Source organism: Coregonus clupeaformis, chromosome 30 (assembly GCF_020615455.1).
Source record: "Coregonus clupeaformis isolate EN_2021a chromosome 30, ASM2061545v1, whole genome shotgun sequence".
In the NCBI taxonomy this organism is placed as follows: domain Eukaryota; kingdom Metazoa; phylum Chordata; class Actinopteri; order Salmoniformes; family Salmonidae; genus Coregonus; species Coregonus clupeaformis.
In genome coordinates, this window is record NC_059221.1 from 14,850,835 (window position 1) to 14,868,337 (window position 17,503).

The 17,503-nt window shown below is 40.8% G+C and overlaps 1 protein-coding gene across 1 annotated transcript; it reads left to right on the plus strand.

Moving 5' to 3' along the window:
• Positions 1–3,212: 3,212 nt before the first annotated feature.
• On the plus strand, positions 3,213–12,106 carry LOC121546497 (homeobox protein Hox-C1a-like). The gene is made up of 4 exons (XM_041857760.2): positions 3,213–3,288; positions 3,349–3,428; positions 6,760–7,201; positions 11,155–12,106. The coding sequence occupies exons 1-4, from the start codon at positions 3,213–3,215 to the stop codon at positions 11,661–11,663; spliced, it is 1,107 nt and encodes a 368-aa protein (XP_041713694.2). The 3' UTR covers positions 11,664–12,106.
• Positions 12,107–17,503: the final 5,397 nt, after the last annotated feature.

Here is a 17,503-nt window from a genome sequence, read left to right on the forward strand (position 1 = left end):
TCCCTGGCTCCTGCCTCCTATTTACCCTACATGAATCATGGGGACAAGGCAGTTTTTCCAGCCGTCCAACCACAGGCTCTCAACTCAACCCACTGGACATCTTGACAAGAGCTGATGCTGCCTCCCTTTCAGTCTAAACTCTCTCCTTTTCAATTGCCTATTTGAAGCAGTGAAAGCTGGGACTAGCAGGGTTAGAGCCCCTTCATTCTCAGAGGATGTGTTGGTTGCATGGCTCAGCACCCTAGCCTACAGAGTCTAGTAGGACTATAAGCCACGGTTTCTACTTGTTATTACAGACAGAGAGACAGAGAGAGAGAGACAGAGAGACAGAGAGACAGAGTGTATACAGTAAATGCCAGCAGTGTTATCATCAGATTTTTATGACCTAGTGGCCTATGGCCTCGACAATGCAGTCTGTCTAAGATCAAAGGTACAGTATGATGAAAACGATTGAATCAGGACAAAAAACAGAAGATGCAAACTATTTAATTAAATATTCAATATGTTAAACGGTAATTAGTAAAAGTTGATAAAAACTTCCATGGAGAAAGATACTCTACAAAGACTTGAATGTGTGTGTATGAGAGAGAGAGAGAGAGAGAGAGAGAGAGAGAGAGAGAGAGAGAGAGAGAGAGAGAGAGAGAGAGAGAGAGAGAGAGAGAGAGAGAGAGAGAGAGAGAGAGAGAGGGACAACAGACAGAGAATAGATTAGAGAGGCGAGAGGAGAGAGGAGAGAGGAGAGAGAAACAAACTGGTGAGAGACTGAGTGAGAGAGAGAGCCTAAATTGCAGGCAGCAGTGTTGGATTCTTTGCATTCTTGTGTGTGCTGTGTGAGCAGACGTGATTTATGGTCGTAATAGAGAGCATTAAATGAGGCCTGGCCCGGCATCTGAGGAGCTCTGCTTGTTTTGCTCAGCCCTATCCTAAACAGTCAGCTTTTAGACATTAAAAACCAGACACACCACACTAAACCATGCCACTACAAACACTCTCAGTGTCATTGCAGAATATGAAATAGAATCCAGGGTTGAGAATGCATTGCATTATACATTCCGGAACTTGAGGTCAGATCCCAGCAGACTAGCAATCCAAACCAGATCATAGATTATGTTTTTTTACAATTGGTGGTCACATAAACAAAGACAGACTGCCCACAAAACTTTAATGTGAGATCATTCTTGGTGACCCTTTCTTGTAATTGTGTTGTTATATTTTCATTAGGTTAATTTTAGGCCAACAAGTAGGTATTATAAATGCATTATACTGTATTCCTCCAATGATAAACAAGACACTGAACTTCACAGGTGGCCTTTAGCCAATCAAGTACATTTTACAACCGTTAACCTTACCATCAGCCTTTACACTCTCTCTTTCTCTCTCCCCCTCCCCCTACCATCTCTCCATTCATCCCTCCATCCTCAGCAGTACCTCCCACCATTCATGACTCTTTCCAGCTGCTTTTTAGTTAAGTATCAATTTCCTGTGTCAGCTTTATGGGTTGTATTTATATGTCGTATTTATATGTCCGCTCTGTGGTGTGGAACGGAGCGAGGGAGAGCATCACTCAGGTAGATGGATGATAACTCACCTGCTACTGCTCATCCATCTCAGGAATTTGACTTCCTGGTTAGCTAGACAACTGTTACCGTCATATTAAAGCATGCCATTATAAAGATCAATGACGTTTTAAATGCATCCCAGTTAAGGATGATCAGTGACAATAAAAAGGTAAAACCACTGATAAAAGCGTGGCTGTCGAGGGAAGGACAGAGCAAACTGAGAGAGAGAGAGAGTCACTTACTGTACTTCTGCTGTGGTCCTGTGTGGCTCAGTTGGCACTACAGCAATGTTGATGTCCTAGAGGAATCACATACTGTAAAAATAGCTTTGGTTAAAAACGTATTCTAACTGCCATTTACAGTATATCTGCCACTAGAGCAAATCTGACCAATAAATTAAAAATTGTAATCACACCAATCATCATGGCAAATGTCAACATGTTGATCGTCATTGATCGTTCAGAAAGGGCAGGAGATACGATGGAAAGACCCAATGGCTTTATTATACAGCTTCAATGCATTATACGGTAAAACCTGAAATTAAACACACAGCCCTTTGTGTCACAAAAATGATTTCCCCTATTCATGCCCACAATAAACGTTTTAAGCTCTGGAAACATAGGATGAGCATATACCTTATGCGCTAAAAACGTCTAAATGCCATGTGTATGTCTTCTCATTCTCCTTCTATTACCCTGCATTCATTGCAGTCTGAGACTGAAGACAGAGGCATATGGCAATGTGCTGCTATGATGAACACACACACACACACGACACACACACACACTTCCTGCTCATATCCGCCAGTAAGAGCTCTGGAAGGAAACAGAGAAGTGTGCACAGCAGCTTGTGAGGAATGGTGATGACGGATGCTTTGTTGTCATGGTGTTTGGAAGACTGCCTGCTGAGTGCCTCTATGGGCTTCTAGGATATGTAAAGCATCATACATACATATTCTTGTGGCGCACAAGTATGTAGACATATTCTTGGGAAGTCTGAGTATGCCAAGCTAGCACTGTAGGCTATGTATCGCTCTATTATCCTCTCTGTGGGAATGTAGTTAAATGCATCTTAGATGAGCCCCTCCCCCCGTCCCCCAATCTCTCCTTCACTATAACATGACACTTTCCCTTGACCTAGAAAAGACCACAACTGAGGTCATGACTGCTGAGTGATCCCCACCGTACAGATTGCTGAGGGCCTCACCACGTATATCGCCTAGCTTCCTTTTACTGCTGTGGACCCCACTGATATCCCCACCACTGTATAGGTCGCCCAGCTTTTACCGCTCAGCCCCACACTGCATTAATGTCCGACTGTGACCTCTCTGGTTGGTGGTGACAGTCATCTGTCATCGCACGGTTAATTCCCAGCGCTCCAAGGGTCGAGAGATGACAAATAATGAGACCATGATGGTGTTCCTGGGTTAGACCAGGGCCTCATCGTGTCAGTACCGTCATCACGCTTCAGCCTGCGGCATCATTACCGACCCCTGTCAGCAAGGTGTGTGTGTGTGTTTGTGTGTGTGAGACCACTGTTAGTGTGCGTGTGTGTGTGTGTGTGTGTGTGTGTGTGCGTGCGTGCGTGTCCGTGCACGTCAGCAGGGTGAGGGGTCCATACAAACCTATAGGAGATAATCCCATTCATCCAGGCATGGCCACCATGATCCCTGGGCCTCTGCAGCTCAGCTCCTCTATTGATGACAGATCAGAGACATCAGAGGATGGAGGTGAAAACAAATGAGTGGCATCAGTCAATCAATATTCCTTCTACCTGTTGTCTGAGATAGACAACCTCACCAATAACTTTGTTTACCTCACCTCCAACGACAACAACAGAGACAATGGGGCCATCAAGAAGAGGATAGGGGTATGTGAAAATGTAATATGCATGTTATAAGGGCACATGGAATGGATTGTACAGGGTACAACAAGGTATTGTAGGTTACCCATCCAGCGGTGTTTGACTTTATCGCCAAATAGCATCTGGGAAGGGTTTTGTTGATGTTCATAATTTTTATGAGGCATGTGACTCAAAGTCCAAATCTGACATCCATGCAGGATGTTAAATAATGCAGTGAGTTGGTTAATTTATTTTGCAGAGGGAGAGGATGTTTAGGATGGTGGCATTGGCTACTGGTTGGTTTAATTCCAGCTGTAAAAAATATATATACAATTTTCTTTCTCCATTCTTAAAATGAGCCCAGATTGTTTACCATCATATTGTCCTGGTAAATGTGTCTGTTTTGGGGATAAAAGCTGTTGAGAGGGAGAGCCAACTCCAGATCCAGAGGACTTGTTTTACTTCCTAAGGTCAGCATGATAATATCACTCCTGTTGCCAGGAGGTCTACAGCCAGGACTGTGTTAAACACACTTATTTAAAATATATGCTAATCAAACATATGCCACTGACTGAATAGAGGCATGGTTGTATATTTTAATTTTTTTCATATTTTGTATTGGTTGGTAACTGGGTTTATTAACTTTTTTTTAATTAAAAAAGTATGTGTATTTCCATAAAGGGAGAATAAAGATTCTCATGACAGTTATTTTTTTGTTTTGTTTTTTTTAATCACCCTGCATACCCCTTTCCTCCCCCTCCCTCCCTCTGCTGAAAGCCATTAGAGAAATACAATTTCTAATACCTCCACACAGGTCTTCGATCGACTGCAAATAAATTTATATTCAGGCGGTAAACAGAACGCTGCAGAGATTTACAGAGTGTAGGGGAGAGAAACAAGCTTACGCGTGAACCCTGGGTAACCTCGCAAGATGACAACAAGATGGATAAGTGTAGCATGCAAATGCACGGAGGGAAGGGATATATCGTACTCACTCATTCAGCACATCGCTGCCTGTAGAATTTCATTAACTCACCCAGCTGCGACCGGGTTTCTGGGCTGTTGCCTATAGAATTTTGTATGCTGTTATAGGCCTAAGTTGTTGATTACATAGCATTGTTTTGTGGAGCTGTGGATAAATATCTTGATCAGGTTAGTGATATGGTCTTTGATAGAAAATAATGTTACGGTGATGATAATAATTGAGACAACAATTCAGATGACAAATAGAGGTTAATCAATAACAATAAAACAACAACAACTACAATAATAATAATAATAATAATAGCAATAATGATAAGCCTAATAATAATAATAATTCATATAACAATAATAACAATAATAATAATAAATGTATATGTACTAAAAATAATAATTGCAATATTTTAAACGGATTACTTTTACGCTTGTGAAACTAAAATATGTTGTGTATTGTAATGTTGGTGTACCTGTATATGTCATATTACACTCTTATAGCAGTCAATACTATCCACAAATGTATTTGAAGAAGAACAAAACCAAAGTTATTTGGCAGCACCACCCACTTGTCTCACCCAACTCAATATCTGGACGCAACACACATGCTACTTAATTAATAACGTTGTAATTTCCTGTATTTCTAAACACTTGTAATTCCTTCAAATAATGGCTAATAAAACTACATAGCCTACCGGTCAATTCTGCATCTTAAAAAAAAAATTTAAGAGCTAATACTAAAAAATTCTCATGTTATGTTATTTTGTTTCTTTACATGTAGCCTAATCTGAATAGATAAAACTTTAATGTAGGCAATTAAACAGGTTTCGCTCTCCTTACAGTTGAATCAAATTAGGATGAGCGTATAGGCCTATACACGTAACTAGGAATTATACCAGCCGAACAAAATGTAATATAAAGGTTGTTGTTCAATTTGCACTGTCACCATTTCCTATGCCATCTAATGAAAAATGTAAATACAGTTTACTGTCAAGAAAAAGGCCTGCTGTATATATAATGTGCATGAAGATGCAAATATTCATCTGAAATAACAGCGCTGAGCCTGAATTTGCAATATTGACATAGTTTGATAATTTGTAGTTATATTAGTTTAGCTTCCCATTTCATAAAGTTAACTGTAGGGCTATATAATTGTCGATAATTAGGGCCTTAAACCTGAACGTGCATGTCCATCTGTCTCTCAAATGCAAAACTGTTTTGTTTTGTCCTCGGAGCTATTTTCCTAGTTGTTCAGAGACTAATTACAGATATGCTGCCAGTGAACAGCTCAACAGCCACTGTCACGACCTTTGAACCCATTAAGTGTGCCTTTCACATGACCCTTAGCCCTTAGCCCTGCACTGAACACGGCCTATGCTGCTGAAGAAACCATCATCGCAGGATGGTTGTGTAAGAGCCTAATGCTAATGAATAGTCTGCATCCACTTGGGCCTATAGTCTACCTCCCTACTAGTTATTTTGAGGCGTTTTAAATTATGTAGGCCTATGCTAATTACGTTTTAGGCCTATATTGGCAAACATTTCAATCCAGGACATGCAAACAAGTGTTGTTATTGTATTGGCTTACACCTTAAAAGCAGTTCTTGAATAACAGCTACAGGCCTAGTCGTTTCTAATTGATAACAACAAATCTGGGATGATGTATAGAGAGTCACAAAGTTGGTAGATCGAGAAGGCCTGCAGCACTGTGTGCGTAAAGAGGAACACACCAATCTGCCGTCATCTTACCTGTGCCTGTTTGAAATACGAACGGTGATACTTTGATGAATGGCAGACTTCTGAAGCGTTGGTCCATCGTCTCAGTGAACTTTACTTACTGTATGCCTACTTGCTCATCCATATTCGAGTCCTCCATATCCCAGTCATAAAGTGCCACTTTATATATCCATCTTACGCGTAAATCCTACTCATTTAAACGGCCCTGTTTGAGAAAAGAAAGTGACCACGAATGATGGTCTACACTGGCATTGTCTGCTGTACTGGAGTCCATTCATTTGGCCACCTCAAATGAATCTACAACTTGCTTGGCTTGGCTAATCAGTGTTGTCCCCGATGGATGACAGAGATGTCCAGCTATTGGCCAAGACCAAGAGGGCACGTCATCTCCATCAATCAGAGATCGAATTTCTCCAGGGCATGCCCATCTGACTGTCCATGCATGGTCGCTATCTTGGTCCATGCATGCATTATTGGGTGTTAGCTATAGCCACTCCATGCTTTCTACAACCGTTTGACCGGTCCAATGATTATGCGCAGGTGAATTCATATCAAGAGTTAGCGTGTAATGGGGAGAGTAGCTCTCTGTTCGCAGGGGCAGCTAGGGCAAAAGTTATCGCTGGCAACTAGGGCAAAACTTTAGCAGAGGTTGGCAGGGAATATTCATTGCAACACTGTTACCCATATTTTTCGGAGCCAGTTCTGCAACAGACTGCACGGTAAGTCAGCTCCGGGTCTACTCAGGCTCGAGCAGCCCTCCCTTAACACAGAGTCAGGGCTTTTCCACCACGCCACCGGCCTGCCTCCACTACTCTCGTCTCCCCTCCTACCTCCGGGCGTACGAGCACGACTTCCCGGACTTGGATACTCCTCTTCCACACACAACACCGCGACTGAGGCGCTGGCAAACTGTGAATTAGGGTCTATAAATGCGCACATTCAAATCTACACTCATGATGGGCCTAAGATTCACTTTGCTGTTGTGGACAGTGTCTCTCACTCGGACCCCAAGTGTAAGGTACCTGAACTAAGTCACAGGAGCAAAACTTTTGAGTGGATGAAGGTAAAGAGAAGTCAACCTCGGACGGGTAAGTTTTGGATATGTAATTCACGTTCCCATTTGGAAAGACAATAACTATCTTATTGACCAAATAATTTGTACAACTTTTTATTTGTTCTTGATACGAAAACCAGTAGCAAGTCTTAAAGGATGTATGAATACTGTATCATTAGTTATCGATTAGTTTCTACATCTACGTGTAACTTTTTGGTGAACTGTTATTGATTACTCATCATATATTGAAAAGTAGTCTGCAACAGATGTGCCATATTCTCAAATCGGCGACTGTATGTAGGACAGTGCTGTGCTGTGAGAAAGTATAGGCTAGGCTACTGTAGGCTACTGTACAACAGACAAAACAAGTTTGACGTGTTTTTGTGCGTAGCTGAAGTTTAGCAACTACATTTAAAAAAAGAAAGACAAGTATTTATTGGCATTCGTTTAGCCTATTGCACCAAATGATGGCTTCAAAAATAAATACATAATTGTGAATGAACTTTTAACAAAAAAAATAGGCTATAAAATATGAATAGTATAATTGAACACTTATAATTCCTGAATCAGTCAACCACAATAACCACACGGTATGTGACAATTTACCTAGCTATGTATTCATCAATTCTACCCAGATTGGAATAATTGGGATGGACTGGGGAAAAGGCAGGGGATGCTGGGGCAGGTGTAGTGGCTCTATACAGAGTATAGACCTGCCTCTCTGTACCTATTAGGCACAGAAAAGGATGGAGATATTTCCCACACTAGAAAATAATAGAATAGCTTTATTCTATCTAATTCTGCCTTGCTTTAATTTGCATCACTGTGCTCTGGAAAGGCAACATTGCCTGAGTGTGCAGTGTGCACAGCTAAGTTTAGCTAAACTCACTCCCTAAAACGTTAGAGCTCTCTGCTTATTGATTATCTGTCGGTATAGTAATGAGAGCCTTGTGTATTGATCTCAATGCCAAGCACCTTTACATGTGTCCACCTTTTTAACATAGTCATTGTCACATATCATCAGTCAACCAACAACTCATCGGTCTTTACTGTGCATTCAGAATATACTTTCTGATTTCACAGAAATTAGATCAGACTTACTAAAAACTCATGTAGAATACTTGTGGTTTCTCGACTTTGCCCATTAAAAGTAATTTCTCATCCGACCAAGACCTCACACAAGAGCTAAATATGAGTATCCAGAGTTGAAGGGAGAACTGTGAGTCCACAGCCTTGTGTATAATTGCATCTCCAACACATCTGAACAAAGAGGTGCTTTATTGGGGTGATACTGTTCACTACACAGTTAAATATTTTTCAAATAGAGACCTCCTTCTGTCTGGTGCTATCATGATGGGCAATCTGGGCCTGTATTCACGAAGCATCTCAGAATAGGAGTCAGTTTTGCCTTTTAGATCACTTGAGTAAGATTATATGGACAGGGAGAACCTGATCCTAGATCAGCGCCTCTACTCTGAGACACTTAATGAACACAGGCCCTGGAGTGTGGCCCTTTCCTGCGGTCAATGACCAAAAGCGCCCTCTTTGGCCTCATCAGTGGAATGTTATTAATATATATGTTTTACTTTTTTTAAACAATGAAAATCCGGTGATTTCTGTGTCAAACAGTTTTGTTATATTTCAGTCATCTGTGATATATATAAAGTGTAATTGGGATGCAAACTCCAAATTAAATACATTTCAACTCTATATCTGACATGGTACAGGTGTCTTCTTTTTTTAAGCCCATAACCACTGTGTGAGGTGTGTACTTTTGTTTCAAAGTAGATTTGTTTAAGACTACCAAGAATCACTCTGTGTGACCCTAATTTAGCCCACTGCAGTAAAAGGTTAATTAAAGATGCCATACCTTCTTTGTTGTCTGTCTCAGAGACATCAGTAAGCCTACAATACAACAATTTGTCATCTAATATGTTTTGATTTATATTGATTGTTTTTGTTGCTTGCCAGGACTAGTATCCATGTCCTCTAGCCAGCGTTTGTATATGACTGTCTGATGGCTTTAACCTATCAGACAAACAGCTGGGTAGATATAGTATAGACATAGTATCATAAGAATGATTTCCAGGGTTGGAGTATATCTCATTAGTGCTACATTGTTACCAGTAGTATGATTAGTGAAAGCAGCAGCAACATTTTTTCTAGAGGGTATATTGGTCTTGGCATGAAACAAAGCATCCCTATAATCTCTCATGCATAAAGGCCTCCACACAACCCCTCTGTAACTTGATCTGCTGGTACAGTGTATATACTCCCAGTGCGTCATTCTTCAATTATGCTCTGACAGCACCTGAATTACTGTGGGCAGGATGCCCAGATGGCTGAAGCAATGTATATTGATCCTCTCTCTCTCTCTCTCTCTCTCTCTCTCTCTCTCTCTCTCTCTCTCTCTCTCTCTCTCTCTCTCTCTCTCTCTCTCTCTCTCTCTCTCTCTCTCTCTCTCTCTCTCTCTCTGTCTCTGTCTCTGTCTCTGTCTCAGTCTCTCCTTGGCTTGCCCTGGCTTTGCTGGCTGGCTATTTCTAAAGCGTGCAAGTCATTCCTCAAATATTTTCAGTTTGATTATTTGATTCCTTCTGGCCAGCCTCAATTCTATTATCTTAGAAGTCATTAATCAGAATGTACATGTGATGTTCTATTCCTGAGATCCCAAGTGCCTAATTACTTACTGTATTGTTTTGTCTGTGTTGGCTTCTTCATAGTCACCATAGGCTATTGCTCTGTTATTTCAGGTTATAGGTTAGGTAAACCTGTCCTTGACATTCTCCTTTGTCTAAAACATGGATTTCAAGACTTATCCTATAAGCTGACCTTGCTGTGGCTCTGACAGAGGCCCCTGTAAGAGAGCCTATACCTTTGCTATGAATTGTGATATAAGTTATTACATCCAATACCTGGCCTTATTGAGTCCATGGTACAGTACAGATACAGTACCAGTCAATTGACTCAGTCATAAAGCAATACAGACAGCCACCTACAATCAGCATAGACAGATACCACGATGGGGTTGGTATCTCCATCACTGATGGACAACAATGTGTTATAGTGTTAAATTATTTCTGAGGAATTGTAGACGTACATTTTTTTTCTAATAATCAAACACCTATAATCAGTGTTTCCTAATACTGGTCCTAGAGACCCAAAGCGGGGCACATTTTTGTTTTTATCCTAGCTGATTAATATGATCAACTCATCATCAATATTTTATGATTTGAATCAGGTGTGTAGTGCTAAGGCAAAAACAAAAATGTGCACTGCTTTGGGTCTCCAAGACCAGGATAAAGAAACACGTATGAAGTAGTCATGCCAATTTCATCACACCTACTCTAGTCCCGAGGATTTAGTGGGTCAGCTGTTTAAGTCTGGTTTTAGTCGAGTGTTCAGTGTGTGATTAGAGCAAAAGTATCCATGTCTCTGAACCATAGCTGAATCTTGGGCACTGCAAAAAAAAATAGAACTGCATGTGGCTATTTAGTGCCAAGTTTTGTATTCCTCATTGCCATCCAGTGTATTGATCTCAATACAGATACGCATAACCAATTCACTTGATGAACATATTGAATATATGTTTTACCTGGGGCGGCAGATAGCTTAGTGGGTAAGAGCGTTGTGCCAGTAACCTGAAAGGTTGCTGGTTCTAATCCCAAGCCGACTAGGTGAAAAATCTGTAAGCAAGGCACTTAACCCTAATTGCTCCTGTAAGTCGCTCTGGATAAGAGCGTCTGCTAAATGACAAAAATGTTAAAATTGTGTAATTACTTTAATCCCCCTGAAACCTTCATTAGATATGATTACTTTATGTTGCAGCCAGTGTGGTCTCCATGGTCAGTTTCAGAAATACTTTTATGCTCCTTGTCTTCAAACAATCCATAGCCATACATTTTGTGCTATATATATTTTATGGATGGTTACTTCATTGAATTCAGACGATATAATTATGCTATACTTGTGTTTTAACTGTCTTTTCAGCCAAGATGCACATGGCCTGTGGTTTGAGTATAGTTGCACCGGGGGTCAGTATGGACAGAGGAGGTGAAGGTAAACACAGCATCCCCACCGATGGGCACCATCGTACTGCTAACCGGGTACCAAGGACCAACTTCACCACAAAACAGCTCACGGAGCTCGAGAAGGATTTCCACTTCAACAAGTACTTGACGCGGGCCAGACGACTGGCGATCTCGAACGCCCTGCAGCTGAGCGAGCCACAGGTGAAGATTTGGTTCCAGAACCGGCGCATGAAACAGAAGAAATTAATGCGCGAGGGCCTTCTTCTCCCCGTGGCCCCTCTGGCGTCCTCGAGATGCTCAGAAAGCTCACGCTCCAACAGATTGGACACCTGCCCCTCTGCTGGACCACCTGAACCGACCTCGTGCTCTCCCAAACATCAACTAGCAGAGGACCTGTCTCATGCGTTACAAAACAAGGTGTGCAGGCCTAAAAATAGTGACAGTGTCACCAACCTGCAGCTGGTTTGATTCTCCGTTTGGATGCATTTTAGTTAGCCTAATTGGTTAATCAGGATCATGTTGTTTTACACGAAAACCACGAAAACAGGGTAAGTTTTGTGAACTCAAGAATGAGTAATTGTAAATGTTTGACTCAGTGATTCCTAATTTTAGAGGGCGCGCATATAAGCCTACCTGAGACTTTTAATTGGAGTAGACTATTCAAGAATACATTTGAATTGTTATCCGGTGTCAGCTGAAGTAATATAATGATTAAGGCACTTTATGAGTTCATACCAAATAACATAACTTTAATCAGACAACCACTATTATTATTATTATTATTATATGTATTATATGTATTTCTTCATTTATTGAGTTGTTATTTATTATCTATTAGCCTACATGTCATTAAAGCAGCGTTACAATAATTTTGTGGCCAGCTCTTTCTTCGGAACAGCCTACATGAAATGTCCTTGACTAAAAAGTATTTACATTTCTGTCAGGGTTTTCTCTTGTTTTAAAAGGGGAAAGAACATCTCATTCATAAAAAAGCACCATGGCTGAAAACTATTTATAAAATAATTTCCAATATAGGTCATTGTACACGTCTGATAGATTTTTGTCAATAGCCTATCTACAGTAATATATCTTGTTGATACAAATTTGGAATAAATGAAAAGTTATTTGAATTATATTTATTATTTTGTTTAGATTTTTTATGTTCTTGAATAAGAATAATTATTGTTTTTCTTTTTCCACCTCTATTCAACATTGTTGTGCTCTTCTCTTAATCTTTCTATCTCTCTTGTTTTACTCTTTCTGTTTCTATTCTTTAATGGTGTTAATTATCCCGCGAGCGCAGAAGGATTAATTTGGTAATTGACTAATAGTTTTATTGACTGGCAGGTTTAGTGTATTGATCAACGTTAATCCGACCATTTGAATCAAATATTTGAACGCATTTCAACAAAACTGTAACTGCAAACTAATTTAGAATCCTCTTTCCTAAACGAGTAGGCTAATAGCCTAGTCATAAACATACATCAGAAAATAAAATCCACTTCTGAACCCTTCAGTTTCAGCACTCATGTGTTCAACAATAAAACGCTATCTAAACTGTCGTGTTCCCCTGTAAATAAACCAATACATTGACTGGGCACGAGGCCACTATGCCTCTGAAATGCATTCGTTAAATGTTCGTTCACATGCCTCATAAAAACGTTATTGACGGAGTAACAGGTTATCCGTGGTGTTAATATAGGGCCTATAGTTTGTCACCTTTAAAATTAAAACCATGCAAGGGAATAAACCCATATTCTTTTCAGAAATATCGAATAGCCCACCTAATTCAGTTTAGTTGATTAGCTTTTTGCATGCGTGAGTTAGGCCTATTTATCACCAATACATATGTTGCAGGGCTGAAAATTACAAAACATTTGGAAGCACGGAATTATTTCAATTACTTATGCACAGAATTACTTCAATTACATATTGTAAATGATTGGCCTACTTGCCGATACCTTCCTTAAAATCAATTACAAGTGTAGAACATTTTACTTATATTTTGGGATTTTCAATGCATAGTTTTATATGAATGAATATGCCACTATTTTATAGGGTTATGGAAACATGCACTTAAGCTTGTGCAAGTCTTGCTAATGTATGCAGTTACTCCAGAGTTCAACCCTGACCCCGTGACCTTTGTCTTGCCTCCTGACGACGTGACCGGTCAGTTAGTCAAGGAGAGAAAGAGGATCCTTCATCTGGGTGACCTTAGACTCACAAGGGCTCTTTGGATTTTTCAAGCAACTCCGTAACACTTTTGTTCAAAACAATTTCATCCAGCATTGAAACGGACCGAGAAGAACAGTATTCTATAGCCTGATTGAATAGGCTTACTAATAATTGTACTATTATTATTGATCTGTTAACAATGCTTATTATAAAATAAAATTTTGTAGGCCTGTATTGCATTTAATTTGTTATTAAATTGTTATGGACCAATTTCACATGGAAATTATATCTTTATTCAATCTGCTCTTCCATTGCATGTCAACAGTTAATCGACAAAATCTTATTGCCTCTGTCTAAAAAATTTGCCAAAAGTGCTCCCTACAGCCATATATTTTTAGTTCATTAGTTCATTAGTTTTCACAGGAACTTAAATAAACTGTAAAATGCATACAGACTTAATTCATAAATATTAAGTCCAATGCCCTTCATGGCTTATGGCCTGAAAAAGATGAGCTTGATTGAATCAAAGGGAGGATAATTGTAAAAGGCAGTGCACTGTGCCCAATGTATTTTTATATTTTGCGCAGTAATTTAAAGTAATTTAAATACACACCATTAGTTCTGCTTCCTGCAATAAAACATGATGACCATATTAGGAATGCTTGACAACATCTATAAGTGATTTGGTTTTCAGAAAACAATATAACAGGATGTACCCAATACAGTGTGATGATGATGATGCTTCTGATGTACATGATAATGATTATGATTATGATTGTGATGGACTGATACTTGACTTAATTAGCAGAGTTTAATCTTGTTAAATATGCACCATTATCTCGTGGACACAGAGGCTCAGCTAGCCGTATCTGGTTTTAAGCACCTGTACAAATATCCTTTCTAGTTGTTCTCTGACAGGTTCAGTAACGGGCTGCCTGCCTGTTTACATGTCTGTCTACACTGACATTTACATAGTTTGAAACCTTTCTTGTCTGATGGATCTGTACTCCCCTTTCCCTCTTTCCCAAAGATGCTCAGCTCCCTCATCACAGTGACAGCTCTGTCATGCACTGACACTAGTATTAATACGGGTTCAAAACTATTCTAAACTTGCATTCATAAGGTTGAACCCAGTCAATACTTTCATATTGCATAGTGAGTTCAAAACTTTTCATATTGCAGGCACTCAGACACAGCCTAAAGTTATACTGTAGAGCCTTGAGTTTTTCTGGGAACACAAGGCTTTAACAAGAGCCTAGAGTTTATTCTGGTTATAACCATGTGTACAGATATGATTGTGCTTATGCGCCTTATAGCATAAGATGATTGATTGATTCAGATAATGTTGCATTACTTTTGCATTTACATGTGTAAGTGAGATTTTACTGGATTTATTGTAATTCATTCTAAGTCAACCTAGTATTAACGTAATGCATAACGTACATGATCAACTTAAACATGTCAGAACTACTAATGAATTTAAATAAATATGGTGTTTTCCGGGGTTACACTCTCATCTGCCTTCTTCCTCTGTCTCACCTGTGCACTTACATTTTAGTCATTTAGCAGACTCTCTTATCCAGAGCGACTTACAGTTAGTGAGTGCATACATTTTTCACACTGGCCCCCCGTGGGAATCGAACCCACAACCCTGGCGTTGCAAGTGCCATGCTCTACCAACTGAGCTACAGGAGGCTACAGTTCCTCTCATACCCTCTCTCTCTCTCACACACACACAGGTTTGGCTACCTTGTTTGACAATTAATTACTCAAGGATCAGTGATAAACGATAAAGGTACAACACGCATAATAGTATGCTCCCCCTCCCCCGACCCCCCTCATACACACACACCTCACAGTCCTTGCTTCTCCTCTCCTCCAGGGACCAGATGCTTGGGGACAGCTTACAGCCCCAGCGCATTTCAGTGTACAAAGCAAACAGCAGCACTCAGCACTTCTGGCTGCAGGAACAGAGAAGTTTGCTCTTGGACGGGGGGAGGGGAGCTCTGCGATCGAGTCAACACAAGGTAAAGGGAGAGCGACGGAGCGAGAGAGTGAGGGAGAGAGAGAGAGGTAGAGAGAGAGAAAGAGAGAGAGAGGGAGCGAGCGAGCGAGAGAAGGGGTGAAACTGTGTCAAGGTTGCATGTTTATTAATTTCCCCATACGGATATTGAATAAAGACAGGTTTGTGTGTCTCTGAGCCTTAGACTAAGCAGCATGCTGCAGATTCAGAAAGTATTTCTCCTCTCCTCTGCAGGAACACATACATCATCAGTAAAATGAATGCAGGTGGACGCCATGGCAGATTGTGTGTGTGGAGCTACTGACCTCTATCCTACAGCTCTGTTTACATTAGCGCTTTGCATTGCCCTTTCAAAAGTTGCAGATGAGCATAAAGTGAGGGGGGGGGCGGGGGGGAGAAACAAAGCAAAACAATAGGCCACTATAGGGGTTGCTGATGCTGCATTCAAGATATCAGCCATACTTGAGTCTGGCTATTGCAAAGAAGGAGCCCTAGTTATTTTTCAGAATGAATTTGAATAGAAGATTGGAGTTTTGAATTGATAGTTATGTAGGTTATAAAAATATTTCATACAAAATAATCAATATTTGATAAAGATTTTTTTTCACTTCAATTGAGGCAATGACATGTATTACCGGTACCAGTATTTAGTGTACAGACACAACACTGATAGACACACACACATTTTGATCTCTCATCTCTGTGTTTTCATTTTAAAAAATTCATAAATGAGACCTGCAACGCTTATTTGTCTGAAATAAAGTCGACAACCCCCCTTCTGCTGCGCTGGGTGAGGTTGCCATGACAACAGGTTCTTAGACATATGGAGAGAAGAGAGGGGAGCACAGGGGAGCAGGGAGGTGGGGTGGGGCGGAGGAGAGATGAGGGGAGGAGCGGGGGAGTCAGGAGGAGATGAGAAGAGAAGGGCGGTTCGAGGGTGCTGTCTGTCTTTCAGATATGTCTTTGTGCCTCATCCGTCAATCATCCGTGCGTGTTGAATAGGAGCCCAGTTCATGAACCTTTCTCAATCAGGTTTGTGCCAGCCGGCAGCCGCCATCTTAGTTCATTTTTGGCGAAGAAAAAACAAACGGATAACAGTTTCCCTGAACCTACGTTTTCCTGAGGAGGCATAAAAAAATAGAATTATTTGGACAAAATGTTTAAACATGGAAGTTTTTTATTAAATTATTCTTGATCATTTTTTGGTAGATTTTGTGTCTAACATGTCTAATATGATTAGATATTTTTGTTATATATTCTAGGATAAGGATAACATCCACACAGGTTAGGCAGATAACTGGCACAGAGGTGTGAGACAGACTGCAGGACTGGCCTGGATGCTATAAAAACACACATTGAACAGTCCCTTTATCCAAAGGGGGAACCCCAGGTGATTTTTCATCTTTACCCCTCCCTTTCCTTATTTACCCATCCCTCTCTCGGTGCCTCCCCACTCCCCACTCCTCTCACGCCATTCTCTTATTCTCTGCCATTCATCTTCCCTCTCTCTCTCTCTCTTTCTCTCTGTTCTCCTCCAGATATGAGTGACTGACCCTCAGGCCTTGGCAGGTCAAGTGATACAAGGTCATTGGCAGGTCATCTCCTCTGATTGGCTGACCTCTAAAAGGACTTCTGGCAGCAGCCAATCACGTCCATCTCACTCTCACTCCCCTTGCACACACACACACTCCCAGAAACACAAACACACACACACACATGCACATACCCCCACACTTCCTATGCCCCCCCCACCATCCCCGCCATCACGTGGTCCTCTGTAGCTCAATTGGTAGAGCATGGCGCTTGTAACGCCAGGGTAGTGGGTTCGATCCCGGGGACCACCCATACGTAAAAATGTATGCACGAATGACTGTAAGTCGCTTTGGATAAAAGCGTCTGCTAAATGGCGTATTATCACAGTTCCACAGCTCCACACTCCACTCGTGTCACGTGACGAGGGTGAGGCAGGCATCAGTGAGTGTGAGGATGATGGATGATGCTTTTAGTACCTGTTTAGAATGAAGCTGTCCACACAGCACTGTAATTACCCACTACCAGGCGGCAGCTGCCCAACATAATTGCTTTTTGTTTGTTGACCTGGTTTAGTGCA

Coding starts and splice junctions, on each gene's coding strand:
- LOC121546497 (XM_041857760.2), top strand. CDS start 3,213: ATGGCCACCATGATCCCTGGGCCTCTGCAGCTCAGCTCCTCTATTGAT. Junction 3,429..6,759: donor CCATCAAGAAGAGGATAGGG/GTATGTGAAAAT, acceptor AAACTTTAGCAG/AGGTTGGCAGGGAATATTCA. Junction 7,202..11,154: donor GAGAAGTCAACCTCGGACGG/GTAAGTTTTGGA, acceptor CTGTCTTTTCAG/CCAAGATGCACATGGCCTGT.